General features: G+C 32.6%; 1 protein-coding gene across 2 annotated transcripts in view; it reads left to right on the top strand.

Annotated features, from left to right (window-relative positions):
- Window positions 1-18,198, top strand: part of spri (Src homology 2 domain-containing protein sprint) — a 73,588-nt gene extending 55,390 nt beyond the window's left edge. For both annotated transcript variants that reach the window (XM_040720304.2, XM_071891578.1), the window contains exons 4-14: window positions 570-748; window positions 3,211-3,302; window positions 6,598-6,738; window positions 10,754-11,395; window positions 12,294-12,593; window positions 14,492-14,752; window positions 15,651-15,892; window positions 15,954-16,205; window positions 16,589-16,846; window positions 16,906-17,113; window positions 17,990-18,198. In XM_040720304.2, coding sequence (XP_040576238.1) covers window positions 570-748; window positions 3,211-3,302; window positions 6,598-6,738; window positions 10,754-11,395; window positions 12,294-12,593; window positions 14,492-14,752; window positions 15,651-15,892; window positions 15,954-16,205; window positions 16,589-16,846; window positions 16,906-17,113; window positions 17,990-18,114 — 2,700 coding nt within the window. In that variant the 3' untranslated portion in view covers window positions 18,115-18,198. The remainder of the gene's footprint in view (window positions 1-569; window positions 749-3,210; window positions 3,303-6,597; window positions 6,739-10,753; window positions 11,396-12,293; window positions 12,594-14,491; window positions 14,753-15,650; window positions 15,893-15,953; window positions 16,206-16,588; window positions 16,847-16,905; window positions 17,114-17,989) is intronic.
- Window positions 18,199-18,508: the final 310 nt, after the last annotated feature.

Here is an 18,508-nt window from a genome sequence, read left to right as displayed (position 1 = left end):
TGGGAGTACTTTAGCTCGTTTGTAAGACTCATCTAAAGTCACATTTTTTTTTTTTTTTTTTTTTTGTATAAAGTACTTCCTTTTTCTTTTCTTTTTTAATATAAATTGAACTAAATGCGTGCGAGATTTCATTCATTTTATACAGTGCCCCGTGTATATTTTACCCCCTTTTATTTCTTTATGCCATATTCATATATAGAATACATCAGGCAACACTAGATAAAGTGCACCTTGTTACTGTTTTTATACAGACAAATATTCATACAGATAAACTTTGATTTATTAAAATAGACTACTCTGTTCATATAAAACAAATAGATTAACTGAATAAAATATTTTAATTCCTTAAAAAAATCATCACACAATTGTTTTAATTCAAGTATCTCTTTCATTTCAGAACTATTTCTCTCATAGAAAAATAGCCCTTAGTTAGTCAAAAAAAAAAAAGGAAGAAAAAAACTAGGGGGTTCCATTTATAAGTAGTATTTCTTTGTTATTCAATGAAATGTATTTCTTACAATTAGTTATTAATATACTTATGTTTTTTATATTTCACAATGAATCTCCAGACATTTTTGATACGAAAGTCCAGTAAAAAGCGTACACTTGCTCTTACGATACGTCAAGGAACTCTTGTGGAACATTATCTCATTCATCAAATCCCTGAATCCAAGAGATTGAAGTTGGAAATATCGGATCGGACCTTTGACAACATACTTTCTCTTGTATATCATTATATGACCGTCAAGTAAGGAGCCTTTTTTTTTTTTAAATTATTTTATTAGTTTTAAAGTTCCTCTTGATTCGTTGACACCGGGTGTTGCAGGTTTATCACCCTTTAATTTTTGAAAGTTGACTAAATGAAGTTCAAAGCATTGTTATGGATGTTCATAACCGATGATTTTAATCATAACTAGAACGGACACTCGGTGGAGCACAAAAACTCTATCTAAAATTAAACTGATTTATGTATCTGAATTTTTTCCAAAGTTATGGTGGATTATGTATTTTTACTCTCACCAACCAAGATTATCTTTTTGCCCCTGTTTATTTAATTATGATCCATTTTAATGGAACTTGGTACTAAGATAATATTTATTCACATTTTTGAGAGGTAAAGGTACCACAAACTCGAGATTAAAATACAAAATTAATCATTGTTTTTTATTTGTTAATTATGATAGACATTATTCTAATCTATAAAAATATTAACAAAGTTATTTTCTACTTAAACCCTATGCAGCAAAAAAAAAAATATATATATATAATAACAAAAGACCTTTCCTTTCAAAAAATGTTAAAAAAATGATTTACACGATATCCTAACTTCTTTCTACATTTCTGTTCCATAGAATTTTTTTAGAAAAAAACGATTTAAACACTTTTTATAGGTCAAAAAATATTTCTCAAATGAATTGATAGAAAATAACAAAAAAAACTTCTTCGTCTTACAAAGTAAAAAGCTGTCCTTTTTCATAATTTTATCGAGATGTGCGACCTAAAGATGACCTGTTAGGACAATGCAATTTTGCATGGATAATTTTCATACACATGACACCCGCCATAATCGAAATTCAAAAAAAATTGAAAGACAAACCACCCTAATTTACATATTTATAAAGCCTGGTAAATGATAACGACTGATAATTTTTAACCAGCTAAATAAAAAGTAGCATCATAAACTATAAACGTGTGGATAAATATTTTTGTACTCATCTGCTGATACTAATTGTGTACGGGGTGGCCGTAAATAAACTTAAATTATTCAAAAAACAGTTTCACAGCCATAAATTTCTTATTTATATGACTTTTGAATTGAAAATTGGTGCATTGAGAGTTCAATAGCTTCTATTTGAGGTATTTAAAGCATTTTCCCTCAGCTGCTATGACAGCTTTTATACTTTGTCGAAATGAATCTCTTTCATGGACTGGGCTTCCCGTACCCCCCCCCCCTCATGGCTGTCTTGATGGAGTCAATACTGTTGAGGTGGGTGCTGTTGCACTTGTGCCCACGTTGCTCTACCAATAGAGGCATGTCCAACCTTTTAATATAATGGGCCGTATTGTCACTTGAAATATTTTAATGGGCTAGAAAACCTATTCAATTAGATTTTATGAAAAATAACTTCATAAAACAAAACTATTAAGTACATATTTATTTAAGATTTAGACCAAAAAAAATGCAAAATCTAATTTTTCAACGCCAAACTGCTTCAAAATTGGCCAATCTAGCAATCTTGCTAAGGGGTGTCTCTAGGATTATATTTTGGGGGGGCTTGGTTATTTGGATTTTTTTTTTTTTTTTAATTAAAATTTTTACTCCCCTCCATAATTTGATCGAATGACCTTTTTTGGAAAATAAATCATAAAAAAAATATTTTTTCCTCGGTTTTGACTTTAAAAAAATTCCTTCCAGAGGGATCATTTCTCAAAAATTTTCTTAATTTGGGAAATATTTTTCAATGTTTATATGTATTACGCGCGTTCTAAGCGTACTGATGATGTATTGACAATTTTGCTAAGAAAATACTAATTGAAGTTAGAATGAGTAGTGGGCTGTACTTAGACATTAAGCGGGCCGTATTGCAGCCCTTGGGAAACGGGTTGGACATCCCTGGTCTGGAGGGTTCAGGTAGAGAATGATGGGGGCTAGAAGTCCAAGGCCCATAAATTTGCAAATTATGTTTGGCTGTGTGGCAGGGAGCTCTATCCTGCTGCCACAAATAATACCCTTGGGTGTAATTAACCTTCAACCATGACAATATGGTGCACCTAAATCCCTTATAGTAGGCCTCCTATCGACAGACTATCCTTTTTTCAAAAGGTAAGTAAGTCCCCATCCTCTCCCTATCACTCCATGATGGAGGCAGAATGCTTGGTGGGGTTATCCTTCATCCTCTTTTTTACGGCATAGACAATAACCAGGGACACCCCTGCCTTTGGCGACAATCTCCTTTTGAGTTTGAAGGACCGTGGCAATGGCTGTTTAATTTTGCTCCTGTGAATTCATTGTTCAAGCTATCTGAACGAAAATTGGTGAGAAAAAAGAAGTAGGTGTTTGCTCTAACACAATTTAAAAAAAGTTTGCCAGGTGTCATCGTAAATTACCATAAAAGCCATTTAAATTTATTTCCGGGTACACTGTATATTATTCCGTTAAAACAATAAGTATTCACATATTTTAGTTTATTATTTTTTTTCTTTTCACAGAGAGGATTTCCCCATCTTGTTGAAGCTACCACATCTTTTGATGATAACTCATTCGAGAAGTAATTTAACTTCCATGGCTCTTTTAGGAAAAGGTATATATGACTTGAATTGCTTTAAAAATAGTTTTGTGTGAACTCAAACAATTATCAACTCGGTTCGACTCGACCAAGAAACCTATAGTCTTATAAACAAAGTATATCAGTTTTCATGGAAAAAGATTGAAAAGCAGGCCTAAATACTAACGGGAGTATCCGGTATTGCTCGTGTTTATTCCTCGTCGATGAATGAACAAAAAGTCAGATAAACTTTGCTTTAATAATATAGAGCTGTATTAATGACGTCATAAATTCCATCATAATTGAAGGAGACGCCATCTTGGGAACTAAAAGTTGATATTTTTACTAGGGGTGTACCGTTGCATCGGAATCGGCAAAAATCGGACGTTTTTGAAGTAGCCGAATCGGTTATCGGAATAGGTTCAATATTACCGATTCCACCGATACCTATCCTTAATTATTTAAATGGATAATATACCTAATTTGAACTCATTTTTGGAGATAAAATTATGCTTACAAATCAGTAAAATAGCAAGACTAAAAGACAAAACAAAAAAAGATGTGGTGGGGGACGTACAAAGATGATTATTCAAATTTGCAGGTTTGTACTGGAAATTTACTTGAAAGTAACCATTTAGAAATAACCACATTTTTCGTGTTTCCTACATTTGAATTGTATCATGAGTCGTTCAAAAAGTCTATAACGGTAAGAATTGGATTGAGCGTTTTCCTCTAAAACCATTAGGTAACTTTTTTACTAAATATTTAATTTTTATATGTTTATTGAATAATATGGGTTATAACAGAAATGAAGTGTAGTACATATTTTCTGAGTCAAGTTAGAGTTATCAGTGTATGTACTCGGGCCCATTAAAAAAGACACGAGTATGGACTCCAACACTGATTTATATATATATTTCAATTCCTAGGGCAAGCATATGAAACTCAGTTAGTATAAAGCTAATTTATTTATACATGAATGCAAAATATCCTTGAAGCAAAATAGTTTAAGTCAAAATTAACAGTCGGCAAAAGGAACAAATTTCCAATAAATCTTGATTCAACTTCTTTAAATAGCTTTCATAATCAAAACAAACTTAACATCCGCATTGAACACTACTTGATACTGATCATAAACATTCATACTTTAATAAAACATGACTATTGTTTACTGAGGTTCTTCGTTTGTGAACAAATTGGTAGAGAGTGGCACACTCTTGCGGCAAAATAATACTACTCCCTCAATGATAAATATTAATTAATATATTTATTGTTTGTAGATTTAAATTCAAAATTGTATTTTTGTGGAAAGAAAAATAAATTAAGAAAGAAAACTCTTATAAATAATTTATGTAACTACCGAAAATCCCCATGAAATAGCCATATGTTTCGTTGATAACTTTATTTGCCTTAACATGGGTTGTGTTGGGCCTTATTTAGGACTATGTTCATGACCGGTCCTGTTTTTCAGTCATGGAAGAAGGTAAATTTGATCCTTCGTGACGTCATTGAAGCTTTTGAGAAAAATTCCAGGGAATGACATGTGTTGGAGTCCGAGTCTTTTGCATATCTGGCCATATTATCACCTATTGGCAACCCTGATTATATTCAACTGTTTTTTCCATCCAAAAAGGAAGTGTTTTTTTTCTATTCTTTATTATATTATTCATTTCCAAATATATAACTCTATACCTATACACCTGTAATGATATTCTAGTATTTTATTATAATGATATTAATTTAGTGAGAGAGGCATGAATCCTCACAATTTTTGACAGACTGCTGTTTTAAAAATCAGTTGAATTGTAATGGATCTCGTACCCCAAGTTTCTTATTTTGTAACAATTCTAAATTCATACCTACATCTTATTTGGGTTAATAAAACTAACCTATTTTAAACTTAAATTAAAGGGCTTACATATGTAAAAACTAGTTCCAAGGACCGTCAGTCTGATGGGCCGATACTACGCCTGGACTGGACTTTAAAAATAGGGCCGATACAATACTACCTTCAAATCAGTACGCCTCGACTGAAGTTGAAAAGCTACTACTTGAAAATTAATTACTCAATTAAAAAATATGATGACTCATTATATCAAAAGCCATTCTTTCAAATATCAACTTTGTTCTGATCTTTTGTTTTTTGTATAGTGTGTCATGATTTTAAACGGGCGTAATGAGAGTAAAATATGTATTGTTACAACGAGTAATTCTTATAATAAGTCATCTGTGATTAATTTTGTATTATATTAATCATGATTTTTTTGTCTCTCTCCCCAACAAATGGACTTGAAATGACTTTGTGTCTTGCACATAACTCCTCCGATCCAAGGATTGAAATGTTTATTTAACCCATATTGTGTCTATTTCAAATATAAATTATATTGACAGATAAAAGCACTTGTTTAAATCCAAAATATATATTTTTTCTCCATTAAGCAAAACATGATTTGTTTTATATTAGTGTTGTTGTTTTGACGTCGATTTGGACCGAGTCATGTTGTTACGGATATAAAAGGAAGCTCTCCAAGGAATCATAGTGTTACTTTGCGTTTTGCATCAGCAGACTCACACGTAGTTACTCAATACTTAACTTAGATGATATCTAACCACACACCTCCTACTTTGAAAGAGCATATGACAAAGTTCCATCAGATGAACTGACATAGTCAGTAACTACGTCATTTCAGATGGGGTAATTACCATAAAGAACGATTCTAGGACCGACAAATTTTATTAGTACCGAAGTGATAGCACGGTAGTATTTTTAGTTTTTTTAAACTGATTCAACACTAACTACGATATGTGTATGAGAGTACTTTATAGAAAGCACTCTGTATGCACGTTCGATGCTATATGTTAACCCTTTCAACAGTTCATTAATACGACTACATTGTTATTTCTTAGATCAAAATATGATTAGGAAATATGTACATCAGGGAGCACTCTATACAGTGCACCCTGTGACTATTTTTCATACAGATAAACTTTGCTTTATTAATAAGATTAAGAAGAAGATAGATTAGAAAATAACTTTGAGAGGCAGTGCCACAAAATTCAAAGCATTTGAACATCGACTCAAGCGAAGTCGAACCGAGTTTGTAATTGTTTGAGTCAACACAACACTATTTTAGATACATCTGCTTAGACATATAAAGTAGAGGAGTACGTATAATAAATTTAAAGGATTAGATAAGAATTTTCAAATAACTACGATCGATCTACCTATAGGTATATGTATGAACCTATCACTTATCAGTTATAATAATCTATTTATTCATGAAGAAATGTATATAATGAGCAGTATATAAATTGGTTTATCCTTTTTTAGATTTCTGGAACTATCCCATGTCTTTTCCACCCTTGGAGGAGCTAAGTTCTCATTCATCATTTGATAGCAAGAAGGGCAAATCCTTTAAAAGTAATTTATCCCTTCCTCAACTCCTGGATGATGCCCTAAGCGGGCTTCAGGGTGAGTATTTTAACTATGTATATTATATGGAGTGAATAATTGAAAACTAGACACTTTGAATCTGGAATTTTTGCCAGTTATATGTCAGAAACTATAGAAGCTGTATTAACTAAATTTTGTACAGATGTTGGTAGATGTTTTGAACCGATTTCTAATCTTCTTTTGTATTGAGTGCATTGTTAAAATCTGAGCACTTATACCTAAAAGAGAGGAATAAGAAAAACACATAAAACACATTCCTTCCATCGGCTGACAAGCTATGGTTATTCACACACCCCAAAAAAATTAAAACATCAACTTTGATCATGGCCTTAATACTCCGCTGGAAGCTGTTGACAGATGGTAATAGTGTCATTGAGACTCATAGAGTTCAAATGCTCATCAAGAGAAGCCTTGAGAGATTCTGCGCTCAGGGCCTGACCTCGACATTCAGTCAATGGAAAAGTCGAGTGGTCTGGTATCTGGCGAATATGGAGGTGACAATGTTGTGAGTCACAATGGAATGTTGGGCCACGAAAAAGCACCATGTAACTTTTGTTGTGTCTACAGAATTCCATCCAGAAACTTCTCCTTCATCTAGTGAATCAACTCAGTCCTCAACTTTTCGATTAATGCTCTTCTTAAATACGTCTACCTACCTTTCTTTATTCCAGTTTTGGATCTCTGTTGATGAGTGTTCTGTAGGAAATAGATCAGGAATTTCGATTCCTTTGTCTCTTTGTAAGGCTATGTACAAAGTATTTGTGTAATTTTTTTGGCAGGAGAGTCTCAATAACCACAGATTGTGAGCTGATGGGATGAATAATAATGTACTCTTCTTATTTATCTCTTTTATAAGTGTCCAGATTTCAAGAACACACTCGGTACAAAAATAGAGTAGAGTAGAGTGTGTTCAAAATGTGTGTATTTCCGCTCTCCCTTCCTACATTCACTCGTCACTTTCAAATAGTAAATTCAATTTTTACTACTTAAATACTTGAATGTAGCCAATAGTGGTGAACGAATTTATTCAAGGGACTCTATGTTTGGGGGGCTTTAAAAAATAGTAGTAGGGAAAAAATGATTAAAAGTAAAGCTCCTAAAAACTAAAAGAAAATAATGATTTGATTTTTTGTATATAAGTTATTCAATACAGTAAATAAAATACAATAAGGAATACAGGGTGCGGCATTATAAATTCCTTATTTATAATGCGTGGCAAGTACGGATTAGAATTAGTAGCAGAATGGGCGGGGTTTTAGCCTAGAGGCGAGTTTTGATTTTTTTTTGGGTCGATATTGTGGGTCGGGGTAGTTAGGAACGTGCGTTTGCCGTCAAAAATAAATGAATGCACATAATATTTTATAAAATGAAACTATTTTCAATTTAGCTCTTGAGTTTTTATTGTTGAGGTTTATGAAAATCTGTTAATTGCTTCGATTTCTATTATCCAAATAAGAATTTTTTCAATTCATTTTCCTAATTTAAAATTACTAAAATTCTTTGAACGCCAAAAACTCAACAAATAACTATGCTAGAGATATAAAATTGAAACCATCAGATTTGGTGTTATGCAAAGATTCTAAATTGGTGCAATTTATTCCAATCGGAGAATTCCAACTTGATTTATTTTGAAAAATCCAACATTTTTAAGGCATTTGCAAATTGCCAATAATTAATTATTTAATCAACTTACCATCCACAACTATAAATTAAGATATGTTGCCAATTAAATTTGCATATGGATGTATTAAATAGGTATCCCCTCTAAAACGTCCCAATAAAAAGTTATTGAAAGAGAAATGAAAGAATCAGTTTGGTATATGGGCAATGGGACACGTCATCTATATGATATGATTTTTAAAACTGTGTATAACAAAACTACAAGTGTGAACTATCATTTTTTTAAACAAAAGCAAGACTTTTTTTTATTTTATTAAAAAACTTGTTTTATGGTACTTTAAAAAAAGGAGGTTATCAGTAGAAGTAAAAAGTGGACAATAGTTCAATTAATCCTACCTTATTAATGAACTTCTACACAAAGTGCTTCAATAAAGTTTTCATTTTTTTAGTGGTGTACGAAGACGTATAGTACAGAACTTTGACCACAGGGTTGGAGTGAAATAGGTGTCTCTAAATAAACTCTATGCACAAAAGTTTACCACGAAAACTTTCCTCTAAAAAGAAAGAGAAAAAAGGCCCGAAATCATCTGGTAGTTAGACAAATAAGGCCATTATACCAACTACTATTTATATTTTATTTACTGCCAGACTATCCCTGTCACATTATATCCTCACCATTTTGAAAATGAATTACATAATATGATTAAATACTAACATACATAGTATTTTTTTCGATACTGTGTTATAATATTGCTTCGTATTATTTTATTAAAAGCGTAGCTATATGTTTATATGTCTATATCATAGCCAAATTTCTTCCCTTAAATAATAAAATGGACAATATATATATATTATATAAACAAGGAGGTATCAACAAGAGATTGGATTCCTGTTCTTTTGGAAACGGAGCATAATTACAGAACAAGGTTAATAGAAATAAGACGTTAGACCATCATGTAATCGGGTAGAATTTTCAATCTGATGTATTGTACAGACTGCACGGCAAGACAGACAGATTTTGACCAAACACGCAACCACTCTTAGTCTTTGACGTCGCTATTGATAGAATTTTCAATTTAATGTATCGTACCGACTGTTAGGGAAGAAAAACAGATTTTGGCAAAACACACAACCACTCATACACTATCAGGTTAATATTAAAAGCGTGGTGGAAGTCAAACATCAGTCGTAGATGCGTTATTGTATAACCTAGTATTTCTATTAATCTTGGTATATAATAACTTATTACTTTGCTTATTTATCAAAAATAATAAATTATGAAATAGCCATCAAGCGAGACGAGAGGATTGACAGCTGATAACTACATACATAGGTTATTTTATCGTAAGCGAAGTAACATCTTTAGTATATCTACGTATAATCTTTTATCCAGTCAAACACTACCTAGATATACTAAAGATGATTGTTTATGTCAACCTATGCATTTTCTGAAAATAAGTGTACTCTCTGTGTATATAATGCTCTCTTCCCCGTGTAAGGAATGAGGGGACAAGGGGTTTGCAATAAAATGAAACAAAAAAACACATATGTAAATTATATTCACTAATTCACATCCACATTCAATCAAAAAATGACTAGGGATGGGACTTATGTTGAGCACGCAAATTATAAAACAATGACGTGAGTCAGATGATGAACATAGAGCGTTTTAAATATATTAAATGTTTGTCGCATCTTTCCTAGTAGACTCTTTAGTCTAGTATAGTATTGTGTCAGTCCTTAATTAGGACTGAAGACTGGTGTACCGTCTAGTTTAGTCTCAGTTCGGTTGAGGCTACATATCAATCGTAAAATTTATAAAGTTCAGTCCTTTATTATGTCACACAACTTTTTTTTTTTTTTTTTTAATCAGTTCTAGTACAGACTGGACTGAAACAACATTATCTACTACCAGTGATTGGTAGGTCTATAATTATGGGTCTGAGTGGATCACGTGATCGACTCACTGGGTCAATCCAAAAAAATGAACCAATAATAAATCCCTAGACACGTGACTCGGTCCTGCATCGGTCTGCGGACTTAAGACATAGACCACAAAAAAAGCTTTTAAAATTATACAACCGGCCTGCAGAGGCATAGAGTTGTCCTTTGAAAATAGCAACAAAATGAATTATCATAATTCATACATATTATTATAAAAAAGGATGTGACGTCACATGTTTTCTTTCTCTAATTCTTGTCGGTACAGACCGTGGTCCATCGACTCACTCAGTTTACACCCATGGATATTTGGTCCGGTTCTACCACCCATTTTATTTATTTCCAAATTAACGCTGCATAGGTGGAATTTATACCTAAGACCTGTAATGCTTACGATCATACCTTAAACTTTTAAACCCACCCTATCTTATTAAACAAAAATAATAATTTAGTTTCCATATGATTTATGTAGATATCACGGATTTACTTCAGTATTCATTCATGGAACCTCATCCAAATCGTCGATTAAGTCATCATCAAAAACCAATATCTCCAGTCATTCAACTCCCAAAGAGAAACAGTCACATTTCTCGATCTCCCAGCGATTATCCCTCAATATCCTCATCCTATAACCGTAGCTCCATCACTGACAAGATTTCCGACTATGAGGACATTTGGGAGGATAAGGATCTAACACTCTCTCAGTCTGAGAAAAAATTCAAACAGTATTTACATCGAAAACTGAAAATGAGTTCGGCAAGTCCCATTTCTGAGGATAAAATAATCCAATTGAGTCCGAGCTATGATGAGGATGATAAAGTTCTTAACCATGAGGATTATGAAGAAGAGGATACTGAAGAGTCTTCATCCTGTCTTCGTTCCCTCATCTCATCCAATATTTTTACTTCATCCTCAATCATTTGTGATAGTGCCAGTTCCAAAGATATAATTGATATTTGTCTCACGGATTTCGATGTGGAATCCATGGAAGACAAAGAAAAAGAGCTCTATTCTGATCCTTTGGATGCTCTGGAAAATGCTGTGGATACGGAAGTGTACGACTCAATAGATCCTGATTCGTCACGAAGTTCATCATCCGAGCCAAACACTCTAAGTATGTTTTGATTAAGGTTGTAAATTTAAAGCATTTTTATAATTGGTCACAGGGTTTTCTTCATTTGGGGAGGGATCGTAGCCCCAAAAATTATCAACACCATTATATGTATAATTACTTATATAAATAGGGTTAATTTATGTGGACCTATAAGAGCAGGGGGCACCAATGTTGTAAGGCTAATAAAAAGGGGACTTCACCATGGATACTTCTTCGATATGCGTCCATATCAATTCGTAGGGGCTTCTTTTTTGAAAAAAAGGCTAAATTAAAATTTTTTCGACATAATTAAATTTTAAATATGAAATTTTTTGAAAAAAAAAATCAAAATCCATAGGTACTCATAGAAAATTATTATTTTTTTTGAAAAAGATTAAAAATCCACAGTTATTGACAAAAAATAAAAAATCACATAAAAAAAATGTTGGAAAATAAATTTGAAATATTTCCACAGCTGTTCACAATTTTTTGAGATAATGGATTTTGTTGGTGCATTTATTGAAATTTTAGGACTTAAATTCCATCATTTTTCCAAGAGAATAAAACCATTTTGTCTATTTTGCAGTAATCTACATTACATATTTTTATTAAAAAGTTCCTAATGAACATCAATTTTGACCAAAAATAACTAAAATGACATATAAGTCTCATTTATTTAAATATTAAGGCGAAATATCCTTGAGGCAAAATGTCCTGAGGCAAGATAGTATAAGGCGAAAATATCCTTGAGGCAAAATGTCCTGAGGCAAGATAGTATAAGGCGAAAATACCTAGCTCCATAAATATCTACTTGCTACATTTTTCAAATTGTCAGGTTGACCATGTTGATTTTTGGTTTAATTTACAACTTTATATATTTAACAAAATGAATTTAAGTATTTTTTTATTATTTTTTCAGCTATAGAAGAAGCAAATAGTATGAAACAGGCCTTTGGAACCCATGAGACAGAGGTGAATAACAACGAAGTCTTATCCTCATCAAAAGACAATTACCCTCTGAGAAGAAACTCAATCACGCATTTTAAACGGGTACAAAAGTCCAGTAGTGCTGAAAATATTAATGTCAAACCTAGAAAAATAAGTTGTGGCCCTGTTATGCAGCCCTCTCGTAAGAAGTCCTTGCCCAAATTGGTTCAAGAAACAAGGAGATTTAGTCTTATCATTAATAAATACATTCAACGGACAGCATCTAATAAAGGTTTGTTTATTTGGGCAAGGAATACTCTAAATTCCTCTTTTTCCCCATTTCTTTTTTTGACTAACTAAGAAGGGCTTATGAAAGGAAGGATCCGTTTTTTCTCGGATCCGAGTCTCTTCAGATATTTAGAGCTAAATATACGAGTAAATTTCGGGTATGCCAAACCAAATTAAGACATATACTTATCTCAAATTGTATGAGCATTTTAGCCGACGTTCGGATCTTAATAAAATAGAATCCGGATAATAAGATTACATTTTTACAAATTACCGATGCCGAAACAATAAATCCCCCAATTTTTTATTATTAAAACATAATTATTTCTTTATATTATAATGATTTTTTTATGAAAACGTCGTTTCCTTTCTTGTATCTCGCAACCTCTTTCTTAAAAAGAAACACACATAAAAGGCCCAAAATCAGTTGGTAGTTAAAATAAGATATATGGAATAATTATTCAATAATATATAAGTTGATCATTTTTCACAACTTGATAACAATTATTTAGTGTCCAACCTATTAATGTTAAGAACACTGATTATATGAAAGAAGAGGAAAGATCGACAGCTGACAACCAAACACAGTGTACATTTTTGTGTTTGTGAGCAATTATCACGTGGTCCAAATGCTTATATAGATGTGGCTCCAAGACCTCATCAAGATAAACAGAAATGCACGAAGTTTATTGTCGTTATTGTCAAATATTTTGATAGAAATGGATATTCCCTTAGAACTTTTTAATCAAATGCACTATTATAAAACGTGTTAAATAATTGTTAACTAATGCTCTTGCCTCATATGATGCATGTTCGTCAATCCATGAGTATTTTCAATATGAAATATCCATCATGTCTAATGATAAGTGATAAGCACTTCTTCTATTGGAACTGTTGTCGTGTTTGTTATTTTTTCTTTTTATACTAATAATATTAACACATTTTGTCTATACTTGGAACTCATTACAAAGTGGGATTTTAATGCTATGTATTAGTGTTGAAACTCGGTCCAGCACAGAATTTTTTTTTTTCGATTCGGTCTTACGTGATTTTTTCTTGAACGATTTTTAAGTCCAGACCGTGAACAGATTATTTTGGTCTTACTTTTGTAGACCGATTTTGATTCGGTCTCAATTTATTGAAAGATTTTTTTCAGTCTCATATATTAAGAGAGATCTTCTTTTTTTTCTAGATCAACTATCATTCGTTTTTTTGTTTTTTTTGGAAAAAAAGAAAAAAGTTAACGATAAGTTTTAGAAAAAATACTGTATACATATAAGAGACGGCGGGATCAATATTAATCCGAGCTATCTCTGTTTAAACTTCGTATAACGTCATTGTACTTGAAAAACAAATGATGTCAAGTTATAAACAATTTATCCTTTGGACCTATCTAAAGCGAATTTTGATATAAAAATGGTCATGACCAAGCTTTTTTGTTGGACCGAGCTAATTGGTCCAATAAAAAATAAGACGGTCTCAGACCGGGCTAGGATTTCCAGACCGAAACCCAACACTAGTATGTATACATTGAAATTTTTGGGCCATAATTCCAAAATATTTTGTCAACAGATAACAACTATTTAATGCGTTTTATAGTTACATATTTTCAAATAAAAAAATTCGAAAGGAACATCAATTTTAGCTAAAAATAGTAAAAATGTATTTACTTTTTTTTGGGAGTGGGGTATATACACAGTCCCTCCATCCGACCCCCTTCTGAAGCCCTTGTAACAACATATTATAAACCTCATTTATTAGTTTATAAAGGAGAAATCTTCTTGAGTTAAATTGGCTTTAAATGGTTTAAGGCGAAATTACCTAGCTCCGTATTAGAGTATTCCTTCCTTTGAGTCACTATAAAATCCTGTACTGACAATATTTTACAATCTATTTTTGTAGAATTTGCTAGTTTTCATGAGGGGCAAGTGGATTCGTCGAGTTGGGAGTATCTGTTCGAAGAAGAAGAGCAGGAAGAGGCTGAAGAAGAATCAGAGAGGAATCCAATGAATCATAGCAATAAAAGCAAAGGCTCTTCCTCCAATGACGGATCTCTAAATAGTAGTAAGAACAATAATACGTCCTCCACGACTACAACCACATCCAGTCAACTCAACAAGGAGGAGCTCTGTCTCCGGAACTATGATACATATATCGATATCGGTAAGAGATAACAATTAGTGTTGGCCTAGGTTCGGAAATTCTAGTTTAGTCAGAGACTGTTATAACTTTGGTTGAACCAAACTAATTCGGTCTTTTAAAGAATTTAGGCCGTTACTATAAGAATAACAAATTATTTATTGTGAAAATGGTGTTTTAACAATAATTAATTTTTAATTCTCAAATATTTAAGATTACTTCAAAGTAAGGATTTATTTTTTTCTCGATGTATTCTATTCATAGAATACATTTTACCTATATTATTGGTACTTATAAGTTCAAAATGGATGAAATAGCTGCAAAAATAATGCAAAATTTAAATAATGTATGTAATTATTATAATTGGTCAACTGTTTATCATATAATTAAATACGTTTTATTTTTGGGATTTATTTTTTACCCAATACACTAACTGCGTTATAAAAAGGATGATGACTAACGGAGTGTAACAAGAGTGAATTCAAATTCAACCAATCAATGTTCAGAACATTGATAAGAGGGGGGGGGCAGAAAAATCGACAGCTGACAACAAATTTAGTGTACATGTTTTGTTGGTAATGTAACGCTGTGCAGTCCAACCAATCAATACCGATTTTTTAGATGAATTGCGTGTGACGTCATGTATTTGCTTCCACATTGCAAACATTTGGTACCATGACGTCATACGAGGTTTAATGTGTTTCATATGTATACACCTTTCATAATATCTGAATAGTGGATAAAATCGGTCCATAAAATGAGACTGAAAATCAACCACGATTTAAAAACAATTAAATTTCGCTCCCCGGTCCAAATCGGTCTCTAAAAATTACATAGTGCCCAACTCGTTTTAGGACCGAGTCTCAACACTCATAAAAGTGTTTTAATAAAATCTTCAAATGGTCTTTATTCATATTCTTAGATAAAGAAGAGATCCATGCTTCTCAAAAGATTCAAAATTACATCAACTCACTCTATGCAAATGAAAGTTCTACCTTCGGTACTCTAGTCAAGCAATTTATACTTTGTACATGCGAGAGCAAGGAGGTGGAATCTAGAATTTTACTTCGAAATGTGCGGCAGTTTTTGAACGGAATTCGAAACTATTTGGTTGGATCCGGTGAGGGAAGTCTCAAGAGCATTATTCAAAATGAGAGAAAAAAGGTTTAGTTCATTTGATTTAAGTACTTAAGAATCCATCATTTTTTATTTTTTTTTCTTAAAGCTGAAATCCAATGAGTGCATGAATTTAAACTCCATTTACGAAGAGGTTTTATATGACATTGTTCTCAAGCCTTTATATGGGAAGTTATTGTCTGTTCTTGGTAATCATGTTTTGGATGATAAGGCACTTCAAAAGGACGAATTAAAGATACATAAAATTACTTTTAAATACTTCCTTAAGATCAATTCAGAGTTTTCTCCGAGCAAGAAAATAGGACACCTTTTGAGTGCTCTACAATTTATTCAAAGAATGGTAGGTTGAATTCCATATAGCACATGGCCGAAAAGTCCTAGGCTTAACAAAGTAAAGCTGGTTTCTTTTTTCCCTCTCAATAGTTCATTTATTAGCAGAATAACTCACAAATAATCGAACAGATTGTCATTAGATTTTGACAGCTCTCTTTTGAAGATTGGTACAAACTGAAAATGAGGTAAAATTAAAAAAATAGATCCATCTATCTGTGAAACTCGGTACTTTGGTCCGTTAAGTGAATAAAAAATAAGAGTAATTTTAAAATAGTCAATTTCAACGACAAAAACATATTTTCTTTGTTAAGCCAGGACTTTTCAGCCCATGTGTTATAAGTAATGTTTTTTTGGTTTTTTTTAATATATACTCATAAATATCTATTTTAGCTCAAGGGTAAAGATGGAGATGAGACTTTGGACACAAGGCTCAAGTCCTACGTCTCACAATTTCTCAATCGCTATAACTGCCAAGACTGGTTTCGGTCACAGATGGAGTATGTTCTCTGTCTTTTACCTCAATATTGTCTTGATGGAGAATCTCGTAGATATTTATCCATTGTTTCATCATCTGTGGCCTTTCGTTCACGTGTCAAAACTTCTCTATTTCGTCAGAGTTGTATATTTGGTAAATTTGAGTCCAAATGGGTAAGACATTAAAAATTGACTCAATAAATGAAATGGGCCTTAAAATAATTTTTTTATAGGATATGGAAAACTCGGATGATTCCTTGGATTTATCTTCTTCCATGGTCACTGTTCTCATCCCCAATGAGAATGATGGCTCACTCCTGCGCTCCAAGCTCAATCTCAATAAAACTGTATCCAAGACGGATTTGATCAAAATGATTCAAGAAGAAAAGAACCTGAAGGATTCGCAGGAATTTGATCTCTCATGCTTGTCTGAAGAAGGCGGTAAGATTAATACCAATAAGGGTGACCAATCTTGAGGTAGCCTGGCCCCTGTTCATACCGCAAACTCCGTCTATAGTGAAGGACGCTCAAAATTGGGGGAGCAGTTTAATATTAATGACGTCATATCAAAACATTAGAGCCACTAAAGAAATCAAGAGCGCTCTCTCTCTTTCCAGCTCACTACCCCCATTTTGCGAGTGCGCTCTTACACTTTTTTAGAATCAATGAGCGCGTTCCCATTCTTGCTTAATCGAGTGATTATTCAAACTTTTGAAATAAATTATGATTTATAGTGGATTCTCTGTCAAATTGTAATAAGTGAAAGAACTACTTCTAATTGTTAGTGCGTCTTCACTTTAAGTATTACATTTACTCCATCTGACCTAAAATTGTCTTGAAATTCCTTATAAATAAAGTGCATTCCCTCTCTAGGAACGACCGGGCATGAATCTAAGCAAATCCTGTTCAAGATAATAATTTCTACCGAGCGCGTTCTCCATTGAGTTACGTTGTTCAATTGAATTTTAAGAGCTGCTGTTCCCGCAACTTTCAATGTGATTGTTATTTGAATAAATGAGGAGGAACAGTTATTTATTAGGGGCATCCACAGAGCGAGGACCCCCCAAAAAAAAAAAAAAAAAAAAATGCCTTCACAAAAAATTCAAGACAAAACAGGTCAATTAGGTCACTTGTTAAAATTTAAGGTCAACCCAAAAATAATTTAATTTCAATTTTAGAAAAAAAGTTTTTTTATTTATGTTAAAAAATAATCCCCCTCCCCCCGCCTCTGCGAATGCCGTAAGGTCACCCCTAATACAATTACAACTTCACCGTTGATGATAAATAACTTACTAAATACATTTTTGTTTCTTTTAGAACAAGCGTTGAATGTTTTCTACGAATTTAATCAGGATTGCCTTCAAAAGGATCAAACTGTTCTCGTTTACAAGCGCAAAGACATATCTTTTTTACTGCCTCCCTTAAAGCAGCTCAATTCATGAAAGTTATTATTAATGTTTATTTTTGAATACATATAAGTATATCCCAAGTCTAGTTATTCCAATAAAGAAAATGACTACCTACAATCACTGTACATTTTGTTTTAATTCATAAAAATTATAGATGTACCAGATATGTAAAAAAAAAAACCAAAAAATAACGCCGTAACCCTCTCAATTTAAAGAATGTTTAGGTAGAGAACAACTTAGCTGTCATGACGTTTCATTATATTGAGTACACACACTTTATAATTAGATGTCGCTTTGGAACATTTTAACACTGCTCAGCATTGGCGTCGATAGACCCATGGGAGGGGGTGGATCCCCTTAAAAGTTTCTGATATAGGATACCCGTTTTGCAGAGCTGAATAGAGGGGAATAGAAACAAAGAATGAAG

The sequence above is a fragment of the Lepeophtheirus salmonis genome, chromosome 10 (genome assembly GCF_016086655.4).
Source record: "Lepeophtheirus salmonis chromosome 10, UVic_Lsal_1.4, whole genome shotgun sequence".
In the NCBI taxonomy this organism is placed as follows: domain Eukaryota; kingdom Metazoa; phylum Arthropoda; class Copepoda; order Siphonostomatoida; family Caligidae; genus Lepeophtheirus; species Lepeophtheirus salmonis.
This window is presented reverse-complemented; position numbering and strand designations above follow the sequence as displayed.